The sequence below is a fragment of the Chlorocebus sabaeus genome, chromosome 18, assembly GCF_047675955.1.
Source record: "Chlorocebus sabaeus isolate Y175 chromosome 18, mChlSab1.0.hap1, whole genome shotgun sequence".
Classification (NCBI taxonomy): Eukaryota; Metazoa; Chordata; class Mammalia; order Primates; family Cercopithecidae; genus Chlorocebus; species Chlorocebus sabaeus.
In genome coordinates this window covers 780,750-804,348 of record NC_132921.1, presented here as the reverse complement: position 1 = coordinate 804,348, position 23,599 = coordinate 780,750, and the positions used below count along the sequence as shown (strand labels likewise).

Sequence of the window (23,599 nt, the reverse complement as noted above, 5' to 3'; positions counted from 1 at the left end):
CCACCATCTCACCACGGAGTCCCCAGCCTTCCCCACCATGTCACCACAGTCCCCAGCCTTCCCAACCATCTCAGCACAGTCCCCAGCCTTCCCCACAACCTTACCACTGGGTCCCCAACCTTCCCCACAACCTCACCACGGGGTCCGCAGCCTTCCCCACCATCTTACCGGGGTCCCCAGCCTTCCCCACCATGTCACCACAGTTCCCAGCCTTCCCCACCATCTCACCACGGAGTCCCCAGCCTTCCCCACCATCTTACCACGGGGTCCCCAGCCTTCCCCACCATCTCACCACAGTCCCCAGCCTTCCCCACAACCTTACCACTGGGTCCCCAACCTTCCCCACAACCTCACCACGGGGTCCCCAGCCTTCCCCACAACCTCACCACGGGGTCCCCAGCCTTCCCCACCATCTCACCACGGGGTCCCCACCCTTCCCCACCATCTCACCACGGGGTCCCCAGCCTTCCCCACCATCTCACCGGAGTCCCCAGCCTTCCCCGCCATCTCACCACAGTCCCCAGCCTTCCCCACCATCTCACCACAGTCCCCAGCCTTCCCCACAACCTCACCACGGAGTCCCCAGCCTTCCCCACAACCTCACCACGGGGTCCCCAGCCTTCCCCACAACCTCACCACGGAGTCTCCAGACTTCCCCACCATCTTACCGCAGTCCCCAGCCTTCCCCGCCATCTTACCACAGTCCCCAGCCTTCCCCGCCATCTCACCACGGAGTCCCCAGCCTTCCCCACAACCTCACCACAGTCCGCAGCCTTCCCCACAACCTCACCACGGGGTCCCCAGCCTTCCGCACAACCTCACCACGGGGTCTCCAGCCTTCCCCACCATCTCACCACAGTCCCCAGCCTTCCCCGCCATCTTACCACAGTCCCCAGCCTTCCCCACCATCGCAGCACAGTCCCCAGCCTTCCCCACCATCTCACCACGGAGTCCGCAGCCTTCCCCACCATCTCACCACAGTCCCCAGCCTTCCCCACCATCTCACCACAGTCCCCAGCCTTCCCCACCATCTCACCACAGTCCCCAGCCTTCCCCGCCATCTTACCACAGTCCCCAGCCTTCCCCACCATCGCAGCACAGTCCCCAGCCTTCCCCACCATCTCACCACGGAGTCCGCAGCCTTCCCCACCATCTCACCACAGTCCCCAGCCTTCCCCACCATCTCACCACAGTCCCCAGCCTTCCCCACCATCTCAGCACAGTCCCCAGCCTTCCCCACCATCTCACCACAGTCCCCAGCCTTCCCCACCATCTCACCATGGGGTCCCCAGCCTTCCCCACCATCTCACCACAGTCCCCAGCCTTCCCCACAACCTCACGACAGGGTCCCCAGCCTTCCCCACCATCACAGCACAGTCCCCAGCCTTCCCCACAACCTTACCACGGGGTCCCCAGCCTTCCCCACCATCTCACCACGGGGTCCCCAGCCTTCCCCACAACCTCACCACGGGGTCCCCAGCCTTCCCCACCATCTCACTACGGGGTCCCCAGCCTTCCCCACCATCTCACCACGGGGTCCCCAGCCTTCCCCACCATCTCACCACAGTCCCCAGCCTTCCCCACCATCTCACCACAGTCCCCAGCCTTCCCCACCATCTCACAACGGATTCCCCAGCCTTCCCCACCACCTCACCACAGTCACCAGCCTTCCCCACCACCTCACCACAGTACCCAGCCTTCCCCACATCCTCACCACAGGGTCCCCAGCCTTCCCCACAACCTTACCACGGGGTCCCCAACCTTCCCCACAACCTCACCACAGTCCCCAGCCTTCCCCACCATCTCACCACAGTCTCCAGGCTTCCCCACAACCTCACCACGGGGTCCCCAGCCTTCCCCACCATCTTACCAGTCCCCAGCCTTCCCCACCATCTTACCACAGTCCCCAGCCTTCCCCACCATGTCACCACAGTCCCCAGCCTTCCCCACCATGTCACCACGGAGTCCCCAGCCTTCCCCACAACCTCACCACGGGGTCTCCAGCATTCCCCACCATCTCAGCACAGTCCCCAGCCTTCCCCACCATCTCACCACAGTCCCCAGCCTTCCCCACAACCTCACCACGGGGTCCCCAGCCTTCCCCACCATCTCACCACAGTCCCCAGCCTTCCCCACCATCTCACCACGGGGTCTCCAGCATTCCCCACCATCTCACCACAGTCCCCAGCCTTCCCCACCATCTCACCACGGGGTCTCCAGCATTCCCCACCATCTCAGCACAGTCCCCAGCCTTCCCCACCATCTCACCACAGTCCCCAGCCTTCCCCACAACCTCACCACGGGGTCCCCAGCCTTCCCCACCATCTTACCAGTCCCCAGCCTTCCCCACCATCTTACCACAGTCCCCAGCCTTCCCCACCATCTCACCACAGTCCCCAGCCTTCCCCACAACCTCACCACGGGGTCCCCAGCCTTCCCCACAACCTCACCACGGGGTCCCCAGCCTTCCCCACAACCTCACCACGGGGTCCCCAGCCTTCCCCACCATCTCACCACAGTCCCCAGCATTCCCCACCATCTCACCACGGGGTCCCCAGCCTTCCCCACCATCTCAGCACAGTCCCCAGCCTTCCCCACCATCTCACCACAGTCCCCAGCCTTCCCCACAACCTCACCACGGGGTCCCCAGCCTTCCCCACCATCTCACCACGGAGTCCCCAGCCTTCCCCACCATCTCACCACGGAGTCCCCAACCTTCCCCACAACCTCACCACAGGGTCCCCAGCCTTCCCCACAACCTCACCACGGGGTCCCCAGCCTTCCCCACCATCCTACCACGGAGTCCCCAACCTTCCCCACAACCTCACCACAGGGTCCCCAGCCTTCCCCACAACCTCACCACGGAGTCCCCAGCCTTCCTCACAACCTCACCAGAGTCTCCAACCTTCCCACCATCTCACCACAAGACTTTTTGTAGTTCACTCTCTTCTAAATTTGAGCATTTTCTTTTGCATCACGTAAGAATGAACTAAGCTATAATTTAAGGCACGTTTAAGCTGTAGTTTAACATTCTCTTATTCTAAAAGAGACCATATGCACCACACAAGTCCTACATAAAGGACCAAAGGCAGGTGTAAAAGAGACGGACAAGGCACCCTGGAGGATCTGCCTACTGTGTCTGTTTTGTCCAGGGTTTCCCACAAGACTGAGCGTGTGCCAGGGTAGACGGAGGCGGCCAGAGCAGGCTTGCTTTCGCTGCTTTGACAGACAACATCCCTCCTCACAGAGCGGCCACACGAGTTAACTGTGAACAACCTTCAGACTATCTTCAGTGAAACAGTCAAAGCAAGCAACTCAAACCTAGAGAGCGAGCTTTTAGCTCCCGTCGTAACATCAGGTAAAGCCCTGTGGTCTGCAAGCCCCCGGCTGCCAGGTGTGGCTGGGGAAGGCCTGAGAGGTTCACTGCAGCACCCGCACTATGGCCTCGGCGGGGGGGCAAGTGGGAAGGTGATGCCTGAGCCTGGCCCCCAGGGAGGAGGAGCAGAGCCTGGAACAGCCTGGGCTGCTTTGCTGTCTAGAGGGAAATCGGGGGTCGGGTCCCCTCCTGAGGCCCCAACCACAGGCAGAGCCCAGGCCCATTCGGAGCCCACCCTAGGAAGGGGCTGGTCAGCCCCGAGGGGCCAGTGGGGGCCTGGACACCTCCTTTCCATCCCCTTCCCTGCTGATGCCTCCAACACACAGAACCCCAGGGAGCCAGGCAGGCCAGGAGGCAGGGGCTGGCCACCCCCAGTGAGGATTCCACAGTGGCAGAGCTCAGGCCTGCACACACCAACAAAGATGGAGGCAGATGCTGGGCTCCAGAGTTCCAGCCGGGACACCGGCCTGGTCAGACGGGGGCCGGAGGACATGCAGCTGAAGCCTGATCCCAGGACCACCTGTCCCTGTCCCCGGGTCACCGCCCAGCGCCCTCACTGTTAGCGTCCCCAGGGCCCTGACGCACAGGTGTGCCCCGCAGCACGGCAGCTGCAGACACAGAGCCATTGCTGGGCTGGGCTCTGCTGGCTGCGGGGACATTCCAGCTGCTGGGACAATCCGTCAGAGAAGATGGCTCCACCACCGTGGCACGGGGACTGGAATCCCAGCCACCCCCACCCACCTAGCTACATCATTTAGAGAAAGGGGAGGGGCCAGGAGCAGGGAGGGGACAGCAGCAGGGCGGGGACAGGAGCAGGGAGGGGAAGAGGAGCAGGGAGGGGAAGAGGAGCAGGGAGGGGAAGAGGAGCAGGGAGGGGAAGAGGAGCAGGGAGGGGAAGAGGAGCAGGGAGGGGAAGAGGAGCAGGGAGGGGAAGAGGAGCAGGGAGGGGAAGAGGAGCAGGGAGGGGAGAGGAGCAGGGAGGGGAGAGGAGCAGGGAGGGGAGAGGAGCAGGGAGGGGAGAGGAGCAGGGAGGCGACGGCAGCAGGGAGGCGACGGCAGCAGGGAGGGGACGGCAGCAGGGAGGCGACGGCAGCAGGGAGGGGACAGGAGCAGGGAGGGGAACAGGAGCAGGAGCAGGGAGGGGAACAGAAGCAGGGAGGGGACGGGAGTGGGGAGGGAACGGGAGCAGGGAGGGGACAGAAAACAGGCTTGCAACTCCACAAATTATTAAACAGGGTCACATCCCACTGGGGATTCCACCCCCACGCCTACATCCATGAGAACAGAAAACTACATTCACATAAAAACTCGTTCATGAGTGTCCATCGCACGTTAACAGCCTAAACATTAAACAACCAAATGTCCCTCAGCTGAAGAACGGAAGAGCAAATGTGGCAAATCTATGGAAGGAACATTTTTTCAACCACAAAAAGGAAAGAAACACTGACCCCTTCTGCAGCATGGACAAACCCTGAGAACACAAAGTGCAGGGAAAGAAGCCAAGCACAAGGCCACATACCACCAGGCCATGTATCACCAGGCCACGCGTTGCCGGGCACCACTGATGTGACACGTTTGGAAAGGCAAGCCCATGGAGATGGGAAGCAGAGGAGTGGCAGCAGAGGCTGCCACACCTCTACCTACAACCCACACTCATAAATGCAGCTCACACCTAATACACCTCACACCCATACCCATGTCCCACATGAGTACCTACAGCACACACCTGTACCTACCTGCCACGCCCATGCCTACAGCCCACACCTGCACCCCATAACCCACACCCCAACCACACCTACACTTCATATCTGTACCTACGTCCCACACCCATACCTACACCGCACACCCATAACTGTAATCCACACCCACACCTACACCCCACGCCCATAACTGTAATCCACACCCACACCTACACCCCACGCCCATAACTGTAATCCACACCCACACCTACACCCCACGCCCATAACTGTAATCCACACCCACACCTACACCGCACACCCATAACTGTAATCCACACCCACACCTACACCCCACGCCCATAACTGTAATCCACACCCACACCTACACCCCACGCCCATAACTGTAATCCACACCCACACCTACACCCCACGCCCATAACTGTAATCCACACCCACACCTACACCCCACGCCCATAACTGTAATCCACACCCACACCTACACCCCACGCCCATAACTGTAATCCACACCCACACCTACACCCCACGCCCATAACTGTAATCCACACCCACACCTACACCCCACGCCCATAACTGTAATCCACACCCACACCTACACCCCACGCCCATAACTGTAATCCACACCCACACCTACACCCCACGCCCATAACTGTAATCCACACCCACACCTACACCCCACGCCCATAACTGTAATCCACACCCACACCTACACCCCACGCCCATAACTGTAATCCACACCCACACCTACACCCCACGCCCATAACTGTAATCCACACCCATACCTACACTGCACACCCATAACTGTAATCCACACCCATAACTGTAATCCACACCCATACCTACACTGTACACCCGTAACTGTAATCCACACCCATACCTACACTGTACGCCCATAACTGTAATCCACACCCATACTTACACTGCACACCCATAACTGTAATCCACACCCATAACTGTAATCCACACCCACACCTACACTGTACACCCATAACTGTAATCCACACCCATACCTACACTGCACACCCATAACTGTAATCCACACCCATACCTACACTGCACACCCATAACTGTAATCCACACCCATAACTGTAATCCACACCCATACCTACACTGCACACCCATAACTGTAATCCACACCCATACCTACACTGCACACCCATAACTGTAATCCACACCCATACCTACACTGCACGCCCATAACTGTAATCCACACCCATAACTGTAATCCACACCCATACCTACACTGTACGCCCATAACTGTAATCCACACCCATACCTACACCGCACACCCATAACTGTAATCCACACCCATACCTACACCCCACACCTGTGCCTACAACGCACACCCCTACCTACAACCCACACCCGTAACTGCAACCCACACCTGTAACCCTGACCTGTACCTACATCTCACCCCTACCACCACCCCACACCTGCGACAAGCCCTCCTACCTTCACCTGTAACCAGCAACTGAACCTACACCCCACAGGACCCGGCCCTCACACCAAACCTGCAAATACAGGAAAGCCCTAGAGGGGGTGCTGTGGTCCCTGGGCACCCATTCTCAAACACAAAAACACGTCAGCCCCTCTCTTCCAGGCTGTTTCCGAAAAATAACAAATCCAAGAATAACACTCCCTCCAAATCACAGCCTCAGCATCTGTGACGGAGACAAGACCCAAGCGGACATCCCTCCCACTGGAAGGTTCTGCCTCAATGGCCCTGAAGGAGCAGCTCCCAACCCCGTGCTGGGTAGAGTGCCGGCAAGAGGGTCTTGGCTGCCCCTCACATGGCTCACACAAGCTCCTCTGCTCCAACACAAGGTCGAGGGGCCAAGGCCTATAAACCAGCAGCTTCACAGGTCAACATGGGAAATACACAGCCAGTCACACAGGCATTTGATTTTTACCAAATCTGCAGCCATGTGGTACCTCTGGAGCAGTGATGCTTCCATGGCGGCATCCCCAGCCTACCTCATGCCCTCCGTGGACTGGTGGCGGTGGTTGCGGTAAAGCTGCGGCACGCCCAGCATGGCTTCAGTCAGCACGGCCAGGAAGCCCAGGGTCTCCACAAACAGGGTGGAGTCAATGGACAGGTAGGTGATGTAGCCTGCCACGCCCGTGAAGGCCAGGACGCACTGCACATAGTCCGAGAAGCTGTTCCACTGCCAGAAGTGGTGGGGGTTGAAGTCTAGGGCGAGAGGGAGAAGCGGCCTCAGCACAACTTAGGGTCCAGGTGAGGGGTCATCAGTGAGGAGAGACAGGAACCAAGCAAGAGATCAGGGTCAGAGGAGGAGAGAAAGGAACTGAGGGAGAGGTCAAGGTCAGAGGAGAGACGGGAACCAAGCAAGAGATCAGAGTCAGAGGAGGAGAGACGGGAACTTGGGAACCCAGCGAGAGGTCAGGGTCAGGGAGGAGAGACGGGGACCCAGCGAGAGGTCAGGGTCAGAGGAGCCATGTAATCTTGATCACACCCCCCTGAAAGAGCTTTGGTACAAATATTAACTCAATGTAAAAGACACTGACGTCAGGACAGGTGCAGTGGGCACCTATAGTCCCAGCTATTCGGGGGCCGAGGAGGGAGGATCACTTGAGCCCAGGAGTTGAGGCCAGCTTAGGCAACACAGAGACACTTGTCTCTTTAAAAAAAAAAAAAAGCTAAAATTCTTCAAATGAATCTTAATCTCTGAGAAGCGGGACAGTGCAGGGAGTGCCCTGCACTGGAGTCTGATGCCTGGGTTGGGGCGCAGCCCCCCTCGGGTTAACTACGGTCTCCTGTTCCTCAGATGTTACCGGGCAGAGACAGGGACCACCCCTAGGACATTCTGGGGATTCAACGAGTTGACCTTGAGTTCTACAACACGCCTCAGGCAGTGAGGCTCAGTAAATCCGAACTGTATCCCTCCTGCACGGTGTCATTTGCTAGATGATGTATCTGTAGAAAGTATGCTCCTAAGCACGCACAGAAATCAGCAACTTAAAAGAGGCAGGTGGACATGTGCTGTCCGGGGCACACAGCTGCAGGGAAAAGGTGAATGGAGACAAACTGCCAAGAAGCCTGCAAGGCGCGTGATGTGCCTGTACTTGACCCGTCCTTATAGCACCAGGGCCAGGGCACGGGCTGCACAGGTGGGGTGATGGGAGGTGGTGAAGTCAAGGGAGTTGGGGGTGCTGAGGGGTAAGGTTAGAGGGACTGGGGGGGTTGGAGTGTGGTGAGGTTAGGGGGGCTTGGGGACATCAGAGGGCAGAGAGGCCAGCAGTGTCGGGGGCTGGCTGCCTGTGGGGCTGGCAGTGCAGTGAGGCAGGGGTGGCCAGGCTGTGCACCTTCTCCCCGTCCCCCTGGACCCTAGATCTGTGCCGCACTTCCAGCTCCACACTCCCTCCCTCTGAGTGAGACGCTGCTCAGCATCCGAGCTGGAAATGGGCCGCACAGGAGGCAAGGCCAGAGGAAGGATGGGCACGGTATGTGGCACCTCCCAGAACACGGCAGGGTGTGGGCTCACGTGTATTTCATGAAGAAACCCAGCTGCAGTGAGGGGGGCTGAGCAGGATGCCGTGGACGGGGGGCCGTGGATGGGCGGGTGGTGGATAGGTGGGTGGTAGACGGACAGGCAGGGAGACTGTGAATGGGCAGGCGGTGGACAGGCGGGCTGTGGACGGGTGGGTGGCGGATGGGCAGGCCATGGACAGGCAGGCAGGGGGGCTGTGGACAGGTGGGGTCATGGATGGGCAGGCGGTGGATGGGAGGGCTGTGGACACAGGACACCAGGTGAGGGTTTAAGGGACTTGGGAAAACCACGTCCAAGGTCCATCTGTGGGAGACCTTTCTATTTTAGCTTCCCTAGAAAGGAGTCAATTGGCAAATGACTAACAGAAAATCCTCACTAAACAGTTTCTGAGAAAAGAATGAACCTGGACACTTACCTTATACCATATACGAAATTTAACTCAAAACGGATCAAAAACCTAAAAATAAGACCTGAAACTAAAACTCTCAGAAGAAAACATGAAGAAACACTTCAAGACATTGGATGTGTCAATGAATATTTACCTGTAACACCAAAAGCACAGGCAACAAAAGAAAAATAAAAGATAAACTGGACTTCATCAAAATCTACAACATGGCCAGGTGCAGTGGCTCACACCTGTCATCCCAGCACCTTGGGAGGATGAGGTGGGAGAATCACTTAAGTCCAGGAGGTCTTGAACATAGTGAGATTCCATCTTTACAAAAACATAAAAAATTAGCAGGGCATGGTGGTGCGCACCTGTGATCCCAGCTACTTGGGAGGCTGAAGCAGGAGGATCCCTTGAGCCCAAGAGTTCAAGGCTGTAGTGAGCCATGGCTGTGCCACTGCACTCCAGCCTGGGTGACAAGAGTGGGACCTGGTCTCAAAAAAAAAAAAGGCACTAGCGAGCTTGATCGCACACCCCAAACACCCTCGATTCGTGCATTTACCACTCAAGGGCCGGCGGAGGGGCTCCCGAGGGTGGCAGAGGGACAGCAGGGTGAGAGGCACGAGGCAACGCAGCTGAGATGTGCGGGTTGCAGGTGAGGGCAGATTTCCAAACAGAACGTGGCCTGGTGCACGGTGGAATATTACTCAGCCACAAAAAGGAAGAAAGGGTAGATTCATGCAACACCACGGTGGACCCTGAACAGGACACCAAGTGACAGAGCCAGACGCAGGAACCACACGCTAACGAGTCTGTTCCTATGAAGTGTCCGGCACAGGCGAGTGCACAGACAGCAGATGAGCAGCTGTCGGGGCTGGGGGAAGATGGAACTCGGGAAAAAGAAGGAAACTGGTTCAAAGGGGTTTCTTTGGGCGTGATGAAAGGCTCCCTAATGAGACAGTGGCGATGGCTGCACAACTCTGTAAATACACTAAAAACCACCAAATTGTGTACTTTTAAATGGTGATAAAATGGTGAATTTTATGTTATGTAAATTATATCTCTAATTTCAACAACAAAATAAAAAATTTTAACGTATATGATTTGTCTTATACTGAAAGATGCAGGTATAAGTATCTACTTATTTTATTAATAAGTATCTACTTATTAGTAAATACTTATTCAGCATTTTCTGATGCTGAAGTTGAAAATAGTTCCTTCAACTCCAAGTTTGGGAATTAAGGTGCTGTCATTTGTATCCAGGACAATTTGAAATAAATTTAGCAGCCGTCTACCATTAGCTGTCAGCTCACATGAGCTGGGGAATCGGAGCAGGTGGCGGGGAGGAGCTGGGTAAAAAAAACGTTGGCTGAAGCTGACCTGGGGTGGCTCAGACAGTGGGAAATGAGATCTCTAAGTTCAGTCTGGAGAAGTCGGAGGACACGGGAGACACCTCGTGGACACGGAGACTCCTGATCTGTCAGGTGGAAAAGAACATTTTCCACACTTCTGAGAGATTCCTGTGTCAGGAGAGTTTCGTTAATAGTTTTTTAAATCAGCGAATAAAGAAGAGAGAGGCGCCCGGCAGTCCTCCCGGAAGAGCTGGCCCTATCCCGAGGGACCCGGGAGGGGAGGGCACTCCCCTTTCCAAAGCAGCCAGGCCCCTGCACTGCTGAGTCCGACAGAAATCCAAGAGGGCAGGTGGCTGTGGGAGAGGAGGGGCTCTGAGAACAAGAACAAAAGGGCAAGAACGCAATTAGGACGCACACCCATGGCCACCCACGCAAGGTGCTGAGAGAACTGACAGTGGGCAGTGCAGACTCACACACTGTGACTTCCTGAGATGTGTTTCTAGATAGCGGTACCAAAGATAAGGCTTGAAAACGACGCATTTAATGCTGAACAAATGTTTCCAGGCCTGGGGGGCTCACCAGAGGCCCGCCCTGGCATGCACTGAGCTCTTGGGACCCTCAGCTGCCTGCAGGGAACAGCTGATCCTCAGAACCTTCCACCGCATGGGCGCGGCTGCCCTCGACTCACAGACAGATCTCTTCCGGCCCCCCCACCATGGGGAGCCCCGTGGGAACAGACTAGCTCTCAGTCTCCATCAGTCCAACTGCTCCTGGATTAAAAAGCTATTTTACCACTTGGGGAATGTGCACCAGGAGACTGTATCCTAATGGGCAAGAAAGATCCGATTTCTCGTCAGATCGTGTTTTCATGTCCACAGGAGCACATGAGAGAGCCTGGTGTAAGAGGATCTGACAGCCAACGGGTCCAAGGCATTGAAGCAAGAGCAACTCCATCGTGAACAGGGGCTGGGTAAGATGAGGCTGAGGCCCACTGGGCTGCGTTCCCAGACGCTCAGGCATTCTTAATCACAGGATGAGACAGGAGGTCAGCACAAGATACAGGTCATAAAGACCCTGCTGATAAAGCAGCTGGCAGTAAAGAAGCCGGCTGAAACCCACCAAAACCAAGATGGCCATGAGAGTGACCTCTGGTCGTCCTCACTGCTGCACTCCCACCAGCGCCATGACAGTTTACAGATGCTGTGGCAACATCAGGAAGCTACCCTATATGGTCTAAAAAGGGGAGCATGAATATTCCACCCCTTGTTTAGCAAACCATCAAGAAATCACTATAAAAATGGGCGACCAGCAGCCTTTGGGGTGCTCTGCCTACGAAGGAGCCATTCTTTATTCCTTTACCTCCCTAATAAACCTGCTTTCACTTTATGGACTCGCCTCAAATTCTTTCTTGCACGAGACCCAAGAGTCCTCTCCTGGGGTCTGGGTGGGGAGCCCTTTCCAGTGACAAACATGAGACAGAAAGAGAATGCTAGAGAGCTTCCTGTTGGGACTGGGACGGCTGGAGGGCATCACAGCACTGGTTCCGAACACTGAACGGAGAACTGCCATGCGGCATGAACCTGGGCGCGTCAGACCCCTGCAGGCACCCTCGGGACTCACAGATCACACACTCAGTGGGTGCTCACAGGACGTGAATGGCGTCTCAGTAACGCTGAGCTCCACCCCAGAGCCACAGTGTGACTTTCACAGGGCCACGGAGCCTCCTGGGCCACACTGCTCAGGGACATTCTGGAGGGGAGAAAATTGCTTTTTTTTTTTTTTTCCAGGGTTCTTGCATGGATTCTAATTGAGACATTACATTCAGAATTACAGCACTCACAGTGAGAGTTTTCAGAAGACTGTAACAGCTTCTTTGCTACTTAAGGAGTACAGATGGTGCGGCTGCTTACCTGAATGACTTCTTAAATAAGTGGCTACTACCACTCTAGTTTTCCTAGTTGTAGCTCTGTTACAGGTTACTGACCACAAGTGTTGGCAAAGAAACTTTTTTTTTTTTGAGACGGAGTCTCGCTCTGTCACCCAGGCTGGAGTGCGGTGGCGCAATCTTGGCTCACTGCAACCTCCCGGGTTCCCACCATCTCCTGCCTCAGCCTCCCGAGTAGCTGGGACTACAGGCGCCCACAACCACACCCGGCTCATTTTTTGTATTTTTAGCAGAGACGGGGCTTCACCGTGTTAGCTAGGATGGTCTTGATCTCCTGACCTCGTGATCTGCCCGCCTCGGCCTCCCAAAGTGCTGGGATTACAGGCATGAGCCACCGCACCCGGCCAGAAACTGTTCTTTTAAGCACTTTGGTGCTCCCTGGAGTGACGGCCAGTCCCAGCAACTAAACTGTATCACGCTCCCACTTTAACTTTGTGACTGTTTCAATATTTTTAAAAATACAAATGACTCTCCATGAAAAAACAAAACAACCTCCCACTTCCTTCAAATCCCTGGTCCAGGCTCACCTGGCCTCCTGCGAGCTGCCCTTCCAGGCAGGTACCAGCCCCACCTGCTGCGTCTGCTTCTCCACCCCACTCCAACTGAGCAGGCAGAGCCTGTCCTTGGAAACGGCCCAGCCACCTGGGAGTGGAGCGAACAGGCACCACCCAGGCCCGGAGCTGCAGGCAGGGCTCAGCAGGACCCCGGGCGGGCACACAGGGGCTCATCAGGGGGACCTGAAGGGCGCAGACTACAGTCGGGAGGAGGACTACAGCACAGACAGAAGGCCCCTGAGGCCACCAGGGCCAACTTTTACTTTATCCTAAGGATCAGGGATACGAAAGGATTTTAACAAAGACAGCCACACCACCTGCTGCAGAATGAGTATGAACGCCCTTCTTAGCCTTTGAGACCGGCACTGGCCTCGCTGACCCCCTCTAATCCTGCCACCTGTGCAGCAGGCGGCAACAGGGACAGGGAGATGGCATAGCTGGGGCCAGAGGACGACTCAGAGAGACCCACACCAGAGACCCGCGGAGAGTGACAGAGCCCCCGCCCCAACCCGGGTGAGTGACAGGGCCCCCGCCCCAACCCGGGTGAGTGACAGGGCCCCCGCCCCAACCCGGGTGAGTGACAGGGCCCCCGCCCCAACCCGGGTGAGTGGGACAGACAGCGTGGGAACTGAGCACGTCCAGGGCCAGAGCGCGAGTGGGGAGCCGTGCTGGCTTCCAAAGAGGACCCTGGGAAACAAACACCCTCCCACTCCGCAAGGACAAATCAAGCAACCACCGAGACAGGCGTCCACGCCCGAACCCCAGGCTGCACAGACGGACAAGCGCTCGCCGCCACACTGCCCTAACAGCTGCTGAGACTCACATTCCTGCAGTCACCTCAGCCAGAGCCAGGGAGGCCCTGGGAGAGAGGAGCCAGATGGGCCCTGCCGGGCAGCCTTGCCTGCTCTCAGCCTCCTCTCCTTTTCAGGAGCCTTTTTCCCCCTTTATCCTAATTGACATCTCCGGTCCCCTCATGTGCTCAGAGTGTGCTCGGCGGGGCACCCAACGGTGGACAGGTGAGAGAGGTGAGGGGCTGGGCTGTCACCGCAGCCCCGGGAGCCATGGCCCTCCGGCCTGAACAGCTTCTGCCCGAAATCAGGACACAAACACATCGTCATACACAGCAGAAACAGCCCAGAAAGGCCCCAGCCCAGATGGCACTGGAATAAACGTTTTCCCCAAGTCACTTTAAAATGAAAGTTTTGGGCTACCTACTTCTAAAGAGGCCTTCAGGACAGTTCCAGGAGTTCCTCCGCGACACACCCCACAAAGGATGCTCGGCTGCTGCGTTTACTCAATGCAGCCGTTGAACAAAAACACAAGAGTGTTGCTCTCCCAGCCTGAAACATTCTTCATACTTCCAGCCATCAGGGTTTCAGCCAGGTCAGAAACAACAGAGACGGTAGGCTCTTCCAGAACAGCAGTGCAAGGTTCTCCACAGACCCTCTCCAGCAAAACCACTGCGATGGTGAACATCACAAACAGCACCCACTTACAGTCCCTAGCATGTCTTAGGGACACACGGCGAATGGAGAAAAAACTTATCCAAGAAAACCACCTAAGTGGCAGCAGGAACAGCAACTTTGTGACACTTGAGTCACAACCTGCTTCCCCATCCCCATGTGGCAAAAGCTGTCCTCCCAGCAGGCAACTGACAAGATGGGCTCCCTCTTCCCCAGCACCACGGCAGCCGTGGCAGGCGCCCGAGCTCTTCATCGCCTACTCAGCTCCTGTCTGCCCAGGCTCCCTTCCTCCACTCAGCCCCCAACCATGGCGCAGGGGCAGAGGACACTGAGCATCCCTTGTCCCTGCCTCAGCTTGCTCACTGGGAGAGGTTCCACACAAGCAGGGGCAAACTAAGAAGACCAGAGGCAACAACCCACTTCCTGTGCACCACTCAGAGCAGAGCTGTCACCCTCAGAGGTCCAGAGGTTCTGTCCTGGGGATGGCAGTGTCAGGGTAGAGAGCTCCATAACTCTCCCTAGAGGGACGCCCTACTTAGAGCAGGTGCAAGTTCAAGTATAAGGATGCTAACAAAAACAACAGAGACCTCGGCAGCCAGCAACTAAGAGGAGCTAGAAGCTCCATGATGAGCTCAAAGTTTATCAAACAGAACCAGAAAGGACAGCCAAGAGAAGCCCTCCTGGGGACTGAACCACCACCAAACAGTGGCCTCAATGGCCACCCTGCTCAGCTGTGGGGAATACATCCCCCAGGGCATCATCAAATCAGCCGGCAGCCACCAGTGAGTGGAGGCCAACAGCTGGTTTGACCACCAGAAGCTTAACAGGAAGATCAAGGAGGGTCACGGCCAGCCAGAACCACCACACCTGAGAGAGAAGAGGTCCAGAGACTGCACTAGTCCAGCTAAATCACAAAACAAACAAGCAAACAGTAAGTCATCCTTCTCCCAGGTGGGGGAATCCGTATCCACAGCTGCTACTATAGTTTACCTAAAATGTCCAGCTTGCAATAACAAAACAAAATGAGTTATACAAAGAAACAGAAGAGGAAAAAAATAAGCAGGACACAAACTGCTTTTGAAGAGGCACAAGTGTTGGACTCAGTAGAAAAAGACTTTAAAATAACTATTATAAATATGTTCAAATAACTAAAGGGATCCATGCATAAAGAATTAAAAGAAAATATGATGACAACAATTGATCACACAGAGATTATCAATAAAGAGACAGAAATTCTAAAAAAAAAAAAAAAAAAAAAAAAAAAAACCAAGTGGAAATTCTGATGTTGCAAAGCACAACTGAAATTTTAAAACTCACTATAAGGGCTCAACAATAGATTGAGTTGGCAGAAGAATCAGTGAATTCAAAGAAAGATCAATAAAGATTATGCAACCTAAAGAACAAACAGAAAATGGAATTAAGAAAAAAGAACACAGTCTCTGAGAAAGATGGGATGACAGGAAAGGGCACGGGCACATGCAGAATGGGTGAGCTTGAGGAGAGGAGAGAGGGGAGCAGAAAAAAATATTCAAGGAGATAATGACTTTTGAAAACTTCCCAAATATGATGAAAATATTAATCTACACACCCAAGAAGCTCAACAAATTGCAAGCCTGATAAAGAGATCCACACCCTGACACATCACAGTCTAAATAATGAATGCCAAAAAACAAAGACAAAATCTAGAAAGTAGCAAGAGAAAAATAATTTATCACTTACAAGGAAACCCCAATAAGATTAACAGCTGACTTCTCATCAGAAACAATGGAGTCCAGAGGGCAGTGGAATAACATATTCAAAGCACTGAAAAGAAAAAAAAATCATCAACTAAGATTCTTATATCTAGTAAAACATTTTTTAAAAAATAAGGGGAAAATAAAGATTCCCAGATAAACAAGAACTGAGAGTATCTGTTGCTAGTAGGCACACCTTACAGAAAACAAGTTTTTCATGCTGAAAACAAGTAACATCAGAAGCAATTCAAATCCACATAAAAAAAGAGTATAAAGACGATGATGTCAGTTATTATAAAAGGTGATATCGGTGCACATTTCTTCTCCTTTCCTCTCTTAGTTGACTTAAAATGTAACTGCATAAAACAATATGCATTGTATTGTTCGGGGGACTTTACCCTAAAGAAATGTAATATAACTGACAATAATATCAATAGCACAAATGAGATGGATGGGATCAAAACTGTATTAGAGAAAGAAAATGACTGTAGATGGCACTCAGTCTCAGAAAGAAATAAAAGGAACTACAAATGGTAAATAAGGTTAATATAATAACACCATATGTTTGTTCTCCTTTCTTCTCTCAAGTTCTTTTTTTTTGTTTGTTTGTTTTTGAGATGGAGTCTCGCTCTGTCGCCCAGGCTGGAGTGCGGTGGTGCAATCTCGGCTCACCGCAAGCTCCACCTCCCGGGTTCACGCCATTCTCCTGCCTCAGCCTCCTGAGTAGCTGGGACTACACATGCCCGCCACCACGCCCGGCTAATTTTTTTGTATTTTTTTAATAGAGATGGGGTTTCACCATGTTAGCCAGGATAGTCTCGATCTCCTGACCTCGTGGTCCGTCCGCCTCGGCCTCCCAAAGTGCTGGGATTACAGGCGTGAGCCACCGCGCCCAGCCTCAAGTTCTTGAATGACATAAAATGTATATAAAGGAATAATCAGAAAAATATATTGCTAGGTTGTAATACATGTAGACATAATATGTATAATAATCATACCATTTAAAAACGGAGGAGGAAATTGAACCATGTAGGAGTAAGGTTCCTGTCACCGGAATTAAGTTAGTATAAATTTGAAGTAGATTCTGATAAGTCAAGATGCATGTTGTAAGCCTTCAAGTAACTACTAAGAAAATAATTCAGAAAACATTATTTAAATAAATTAAAATGTTATATTAGAAAATATTTACTTAATACAAAAGGAAGCTGTAAAGGAGCAACAGCTAAGGGGAAAAGGCAAGGGATATAGATACAGAAAACAAAAAGTAAAGTAGCAGATGTAAATCTGAACATATAACATTAAGTGTGAATGAAATAATCAAATCAGAGGGCAGAATTGCCAGAATGGATTTTTTTAAAGATCCATTGTATGTATATGGAAGACTCATTTTAAATTCAAAGATATAAGAAAGTTAAAAGTAAAACAACGGAAAGAATATATCGAATGGCAACCACAGGAGATGTGCATGTGATGACACTAACATCAGAAGAAACAGACATCAAAACAGAAAATATGCATATACGTCCCTAACAACCAACAAAGCCCCAAAATACATCAGGCAAAAACTGACAGAAGTGAAAAGAGAAAAAGATAATTCAAAAATACTTACGGACTTCCACACCTACATTTAGTAATGGACACAACAACTACACAGAACAATAATAAAGAAATTGTAGACTTGACCTAACAGACAACCCTCCACCTTCACCCAACCACAGCAAAATGGACATCAAATATTCTCCAAGATAATCATATGCTACGCCATAAGATATGCCTCTATTTAAAAGTACTGGAATCTGGCTGGGCGTGGTGGCTCACGCCTGTAATCCTAGTTCTTTGGGAGGCTGAGGTGGGTGGGTCACCTGCGCTCAGGAGGTTCGAGACCAGCCTGGTCAACATGGTGAAACGCTGTCTCTATAAAAAATACAAAAAATTGGCCAGGTGCAGTGGCACGCACCTGTAGTCCCAGCTACTCGGGAGGCTGAGGCACGGGAATTGCTTGAACCCAGGAGGCGTAGGTTGCAGTGAGCCAAAGTCACACCACAGCCAACAGAGCAAGACTCTGTCTCCAAAAATTTTAAAAAAATAAATAAAAGTACTGGAATAATACAGAGTATATTCTACAACTATAATGGAAATAAATTTGAAATCAATAACAGAAGACATTTTGGGATATTCACAAATATGTGGAAGTTAGCACATTCCTAAATAATAAAAGGGTCAAAGAAGAAACCTTGGAGTATATTTTAAAATACTTTAAGGTGCATGAAAACAAAAACACCACACACCAAAGTATAGGACGCAGGTAAAGCACCCACTTAGAGAGAAATTATGGCTGTCAGTAACTACATTAGAAAGGAAGAAAGAAAAAAAATCAGTGATCTAACCTCCACCTTAAGAAAAAGGTAAATTAAACCCAAAGCAAGCATAAGGAAAGAAAGATTAGAGTGAAATAAAGTAGAGAATAGAAAAGCAATAAAGAAAATCAACAAAACCAAAAATTGGTTCTTTGATGGGCGATGTGTATGTGTTGTGTTAAAAAAAAAGGAAGAAAGAAAGAAAAGAAAAACACCTTTTTAAAAGTTGGTTATTTGACAAGAACAAAAAATTGACAAATTTTTAGCTAGACTGACCAAAAAAAGAAAGGAAAGGAGGGGATCAAATTACTTAAGTCAGGAATAAAAAAGGAACCATTACTAACGACTTTCCAAAAATACAAAGGATTCTAAGGGAATACTAAGAAAAATTATATGTCAACAAATTAGATAACTTAGGTGAAATGGAAAAATTCCAATACAAACTACCAAAACTGACTTACGAAGAAACAAAAAATCTGAATAGACTTATAACAAGAGATCAAATTCGTAATTTTAAAACTTTCCACAAAGAAAAGCCCAAGCCCAGATGGCTTCACTGGATAACTCTAAAAATATTTAAAGAGGAATTAGTATCAACCCTTTGCAAACTCTAAAAAGATAGAAAAGGAGGGGAACATTTCCCAACTTATTTTATAAGGCCAGTATTATCCTAGAACTAAATCTAGAAAAAGTCATCACAAGAAAACTACAGACCATTATCTTTTATGAATACAGATACAAAAAATCCCCAATACAATACCAGCAAATAAAATCCAGCAACAGATAAAAAGCATTAGACACCATGACCACATGAATTTACCCCAAGAATGCAAGGTTGGTTCAACACACAAAAATTCATCAAGGTAGTACATCATCATAGTAGAATAAAAAACAAAACCCACATGATCATCTCAACAGACACAGAAAAGCATGTGGCAAACTCTAACTCTTATTATAAAAACACCCAACAAACTCAGATAAAAGGGAACTGCCTTAACCTAATGAAGGGCAACCATGGAAAATCCATTGACTAACATCATACTTAGTGGTGAAAGATGGAATGCTTTCTCACTAAAATGAAGAATAAGATAGGTACATCCACTCTCACTGCTTATAACCAGGATAATTAACCAATAAAAAGAAATAAAAGCAACTAAACTGGTAAGGAAGAATTAAAACCATCTCTATTTGCAAATGACAGAATCATATATAGAGAATCTACTAAACAACTCTTAGAACAAACCAGTTCAGCAGAATTGCATGATGCAAGATCAACATGCAATGATCAATTACATTTCTATAAAGTAGCAATGAACAAGCAGAACTGAAATTAAGAAAACATTTCCATTCCCAATAGCATCAAAAAGGATAAAATACTTTGGAATAAATTTAACAAAGTCCAAAATTTGTCATCTAAAATTTTCTCCTCCCTTCCTGTCTCCCTCCCTCTTCCCCTTCCCGCCCCCATCTCCCCACACACAGAAGAACATGGATAGGCTTCTAAGAACTACTTCATGCTTGAAAACAGCAGAGCTAGGGGTTGATTAGTTTGCTGTAGACTCGGCCACACTTGGTAAAGATGACGTACACGCACATGCACAGATGGAAGCAATGACAGGAGGAAGCACAGCTGCAGGAATGAGGTGAAAGGAAGGCGCTGCGGGCGGTGCACGCGCAGGGTACGTACCCAGGAAGGACCGCCTGGGGGCGACCTTGACTTCTTCATCCTTGCTATCTGCAGCTACACGTTAAAAAGTGAGACAGAAACAGAAAGGGGAAAAAGACAGAAACAGACTGGTTTTAACGCAGGTCAACAGCTGTGTTCTCAGAACTTTTTGCATTTCTTTAAAAAAAAAAAAAAAAAAACTAGAACAGAAAGATCACAAGATTTTGGTTTTGTGCATTAGAAAATCCGCTTTCTGAACTATTTTTCTGCAAACCTAACCGCTTCCAACATCATAAAAAAGTGAATGGGGAGAATGGGAGAAAAATTGAGCCAAAAATTAAAAGTTATCACATTTCCATTTAATCTCTCAGGAGAAAGGCAGCACGGAGCCCGCCACAAGTGTGCTGTGCCGATAGAAAGCAGCCAGACAGATCCTGCTCCCCTTTTCCTAGAAACTCGGCTATATGCAAGCTTCGGTGGCAATACAGCTGCCCCAGGTCAAAACCCTTCAGAAGGCTGCCTGATAAAGCTGTTTCAGAGTACACTCTGCTGTAAAAGGCTGGCTGGTTCCACATGTGCACTTGACAAGCACCTCTGCACAGAGACACAGGGACGATGTGACAGGGACCCAGCACCCTCCAGGGCCCAGCACCTGCAATGACAGGTTATTAGCCAACCTGCCCATCTGCGCAGCCCCAGGACAAGACAGCAGCCAAGGTCCTGGAAAACACTGCAGCCTCTAGGTGGCTCCTGGGAAGCCCCGTGGGGTTTGGGATTGAAAACGGTTGATAAACAAGAGACTCAAATGAATCCTGGGATCAGAAAGCAGAAGTGGGATCAAAGGTTGTGTGTTGCCTGCTCTAGGCAATGTAGACTTAAAATGGAAATTTTGCAAGTGAACAGCTAAAAGCAAATACAAGATGACCTCTGCCCTCTGCCCTCTGCTACTTGGACTTAGGGTGTTGTTCCACTCACAAGGCGGGAACTGCAATATTTCCACCAAATTTGAGGGTTTTATAAACCAACGCAGCACACAAAGTGCAGTCTCCTCTCCCCCAGGCTCCCCCAACACTGCCCTTGGATTCTATGTCCCTCAGCTCATCCCATCTGTTGCTTTGATTTAGACAATATCCCTCTCCACTGGTGCCTCTTCTAAAGACCAAGATCCGCAAGGGGTGGGCAGGAGGGAGGGACCACCCAAGGCAGGACCGCTCGGTCTACGCTGTTTCCCTTCTCACATCCAGGTGTGACTGTGAACAGGCAAGGGGGGGAGGCAGCCAGCTGGCAGGCTGGGGAAGAAGGTATGGTTCAGGCTGCAGAGGCTGGACCCTTCCACACCAGGCTGTGTCCTGGGCACACCCTCAAGCCACCTGAAAGCAGTGTGATCAGATCCATGTTTGTGTAGGACGAAATGCAAAGAGTTCTGACGCTGAGAGCGCTGCCAGGAACATTTCAACAGTCACACATTTCCACAAATCTGTGCTGAACACGTCCTCCAGACCAGATAAAAAGAGGGCCCAGCAACATCTTCCTTTTCCTCGACACTCGGCACTGGGAGGTGGTGTCCGTGTCTTCTCCCCTCGGTCACAGGTGGGCTTGTGACCACTCCAGTCCACAGAAGCAATGCTGTGATTTCCAAGACTTAGGTCATAAAAAAGATACAGCTTCCACCTGCTTTCCCAAGAAGCTCCCCCTTGGGACCTGGCCATGTTGTGAGGAAGCCCAGGTCTCATGAGGAGGCCTTGGTGGGTGTCCCCGCAGAGCCCGGGTGGAGGTCCCAGGAGATGGCCAGCACCAGCCATGCCAAAGAGTGAATGAGGGAGAGAGAGAGAGAAAGCAAGAGAATGAGCTTCAAGGGCTGCAGCCCTAGCCTTTGAGCTCCCCAGATTGAGAACAGCAGAGACCAGCTGTTCTTACCAAGTTCTACCCAAAATGCACTCACGAGCAAAATAATTGTTGTCCTTCCAAGTCCTAAGATCTGGGGTAACTTGTGGAGTAGCCAAAGAGACTGGAACAAGAGAGACAGGACAAGTCCGCAGGGCTGGCAGGAAGGAGGATGGCTGGGCCACAGAGGCCATCACCTGCTTCCTGGGACTTTGGTCCATGTCACGACTGGAGACCGCTTCTGTCAGCACATGAAGAAAGGTTTGCACCGTACCCTGTCGGTACGATGTGTATGGGGGAGTGCAGGGGTGATAGTGACAGGGAGGTGCCAGCCAGCCTGGGACCAGGGAAGAGCATATGATCACAGTGGCCCAGGCAAGCCCGCAATGGGAGGTACACAGGGATTCCTAACGTGACGTCCAAGAATCTCAATAAACCCCTGAAAATGCACGCAAGATGGCACAGGACCCCTACATACAACACGTTTTCCAGCTTTCTTGAGCTATAACTAACTCACCTGTTTAAAGTGTACAATTCAGTGGTTTTTAGGATATCCACAGTTGTGCAAACACCATCACTATCTAATTTTAGGACACCTTCAGCACCCCCAAAAAAAACCCTCGACTAACCAGCAGCCACTCCCTCTCCCTGGCCTCCAGCCTAGAACTCTGAGCGTTGAGATTTGGGAGAAATTTGAAGTAAATTAAACCACCTGACTTTGAGCCACAGACAATTATTTCTCAAATAACCCCTAAGAGGAACTTAAAAGGAAAAAAGTACATGATAAAACAAAGTTAAACTTTATAAAAGCAAATATTTAAAATGAAACAAATGACCCCATGTACCCAGTTGCTGGTGCCCCCCTGACAAGGTGCGTCTGTTTCCCGGTGACATAATATGCAGCAGTGACCTGACCTCTGTCCCCAGCAGGAAGTGCCCTGAGGATGTGCAATCCTGAGCATATAAACCCCCACCCCCAATAAAACAAACGTTTTCAGTCACCGGGAGGCTGGTGCCAGCATGGTGACCCTCAGACTGCCGCACACAGAGAGGACTAAAGGAGGCATGAGGATGCCACATTCCATTATTTGTGGGGTCCCTGAGGAAGGGAGTTGGTACAGGGCAGAAGGGAGGCAGACCTCAGGCTAAGCAACGCGGCCAGGCCTAGAGGTTTGAAGTAAAATGGGAAGAACTGGTGTCCACTCATGAAGTATTTCACCTCACCAGAAAACACTCCCTAGGTCCATCCACTGAAAAAGCCAAAAACTCAACCTGTAGGCCAACCCTCATGCACGCCCAGGCTGTGGTCTCCAAACACTGTGTCCCAGATACCAGCGCTCCTTGGAGAAACCACGGGTTCTAGGTCTGGGGCAGGAGACGTAGCTGCCACACGAGTACTGTGTTATGCCAGATCCTGCGTAGAGACCCCTCATGCTGGGTGGAAAGGGCCCAGCAGCACCTGATGCGGCTCCCCGGCCAGAGGGAAGAACTGGAGCTTTAACAAGTGTGATAATCCAGTAACCACCAAACATCCACTTCACGTGTTCAGAATGACTCAGAAACATGTACTCATCACTGCAAGATGCTAGGGAACCAACTTTGAAAACTGGTGAAGAGAGACCTGCATTTCCTTTATAAATTGTACCTGTGGAAGCTGAACAATGGGTACCAGCCC

General features: G+C 51.4%; 1 protein-coding gene across 5 annotated transcripts in view; it reads right to left on the bottom strand.

Annotated features, from left to right (window-relative positions):
- SLC66A2 (solute carrier family 66 member 2) overlaps positions 1-23,599 on the bottom strand; it is a 47,117-nt gene that overhangs the window by 9,124 nt on the left and 14,394 nt on the right. For 3 of the 5 annotated variants that reach the window (XR_012089277.1, XM_008013705.3, XM_008013706.3), the window contains exons 4-5: positions 20,062-20,115; positions 7,048-7,264 (exon numbers count right to left, since the gene is read on the bottom strand). The exons of 1 other annotated variant lie outside the window; for it this stretch is intronic. Coding sequence is in view for 3 of the 4 variants with exons in the window: in XM_008013705.3 (XP_008011896.1) it covers positions 7,048-7,264; positions 20,062-20,115 (271 nt within the window). In the remaining variant the exon portion in view is untranslated. The remainder of the gene's footprint in view (positions 1-7,047; positions 7,265-20,061; positions 20,116-23,599) is intronic. One more of the 5 variants, XM_008013707.3, reaches the window with a different exon arrangement.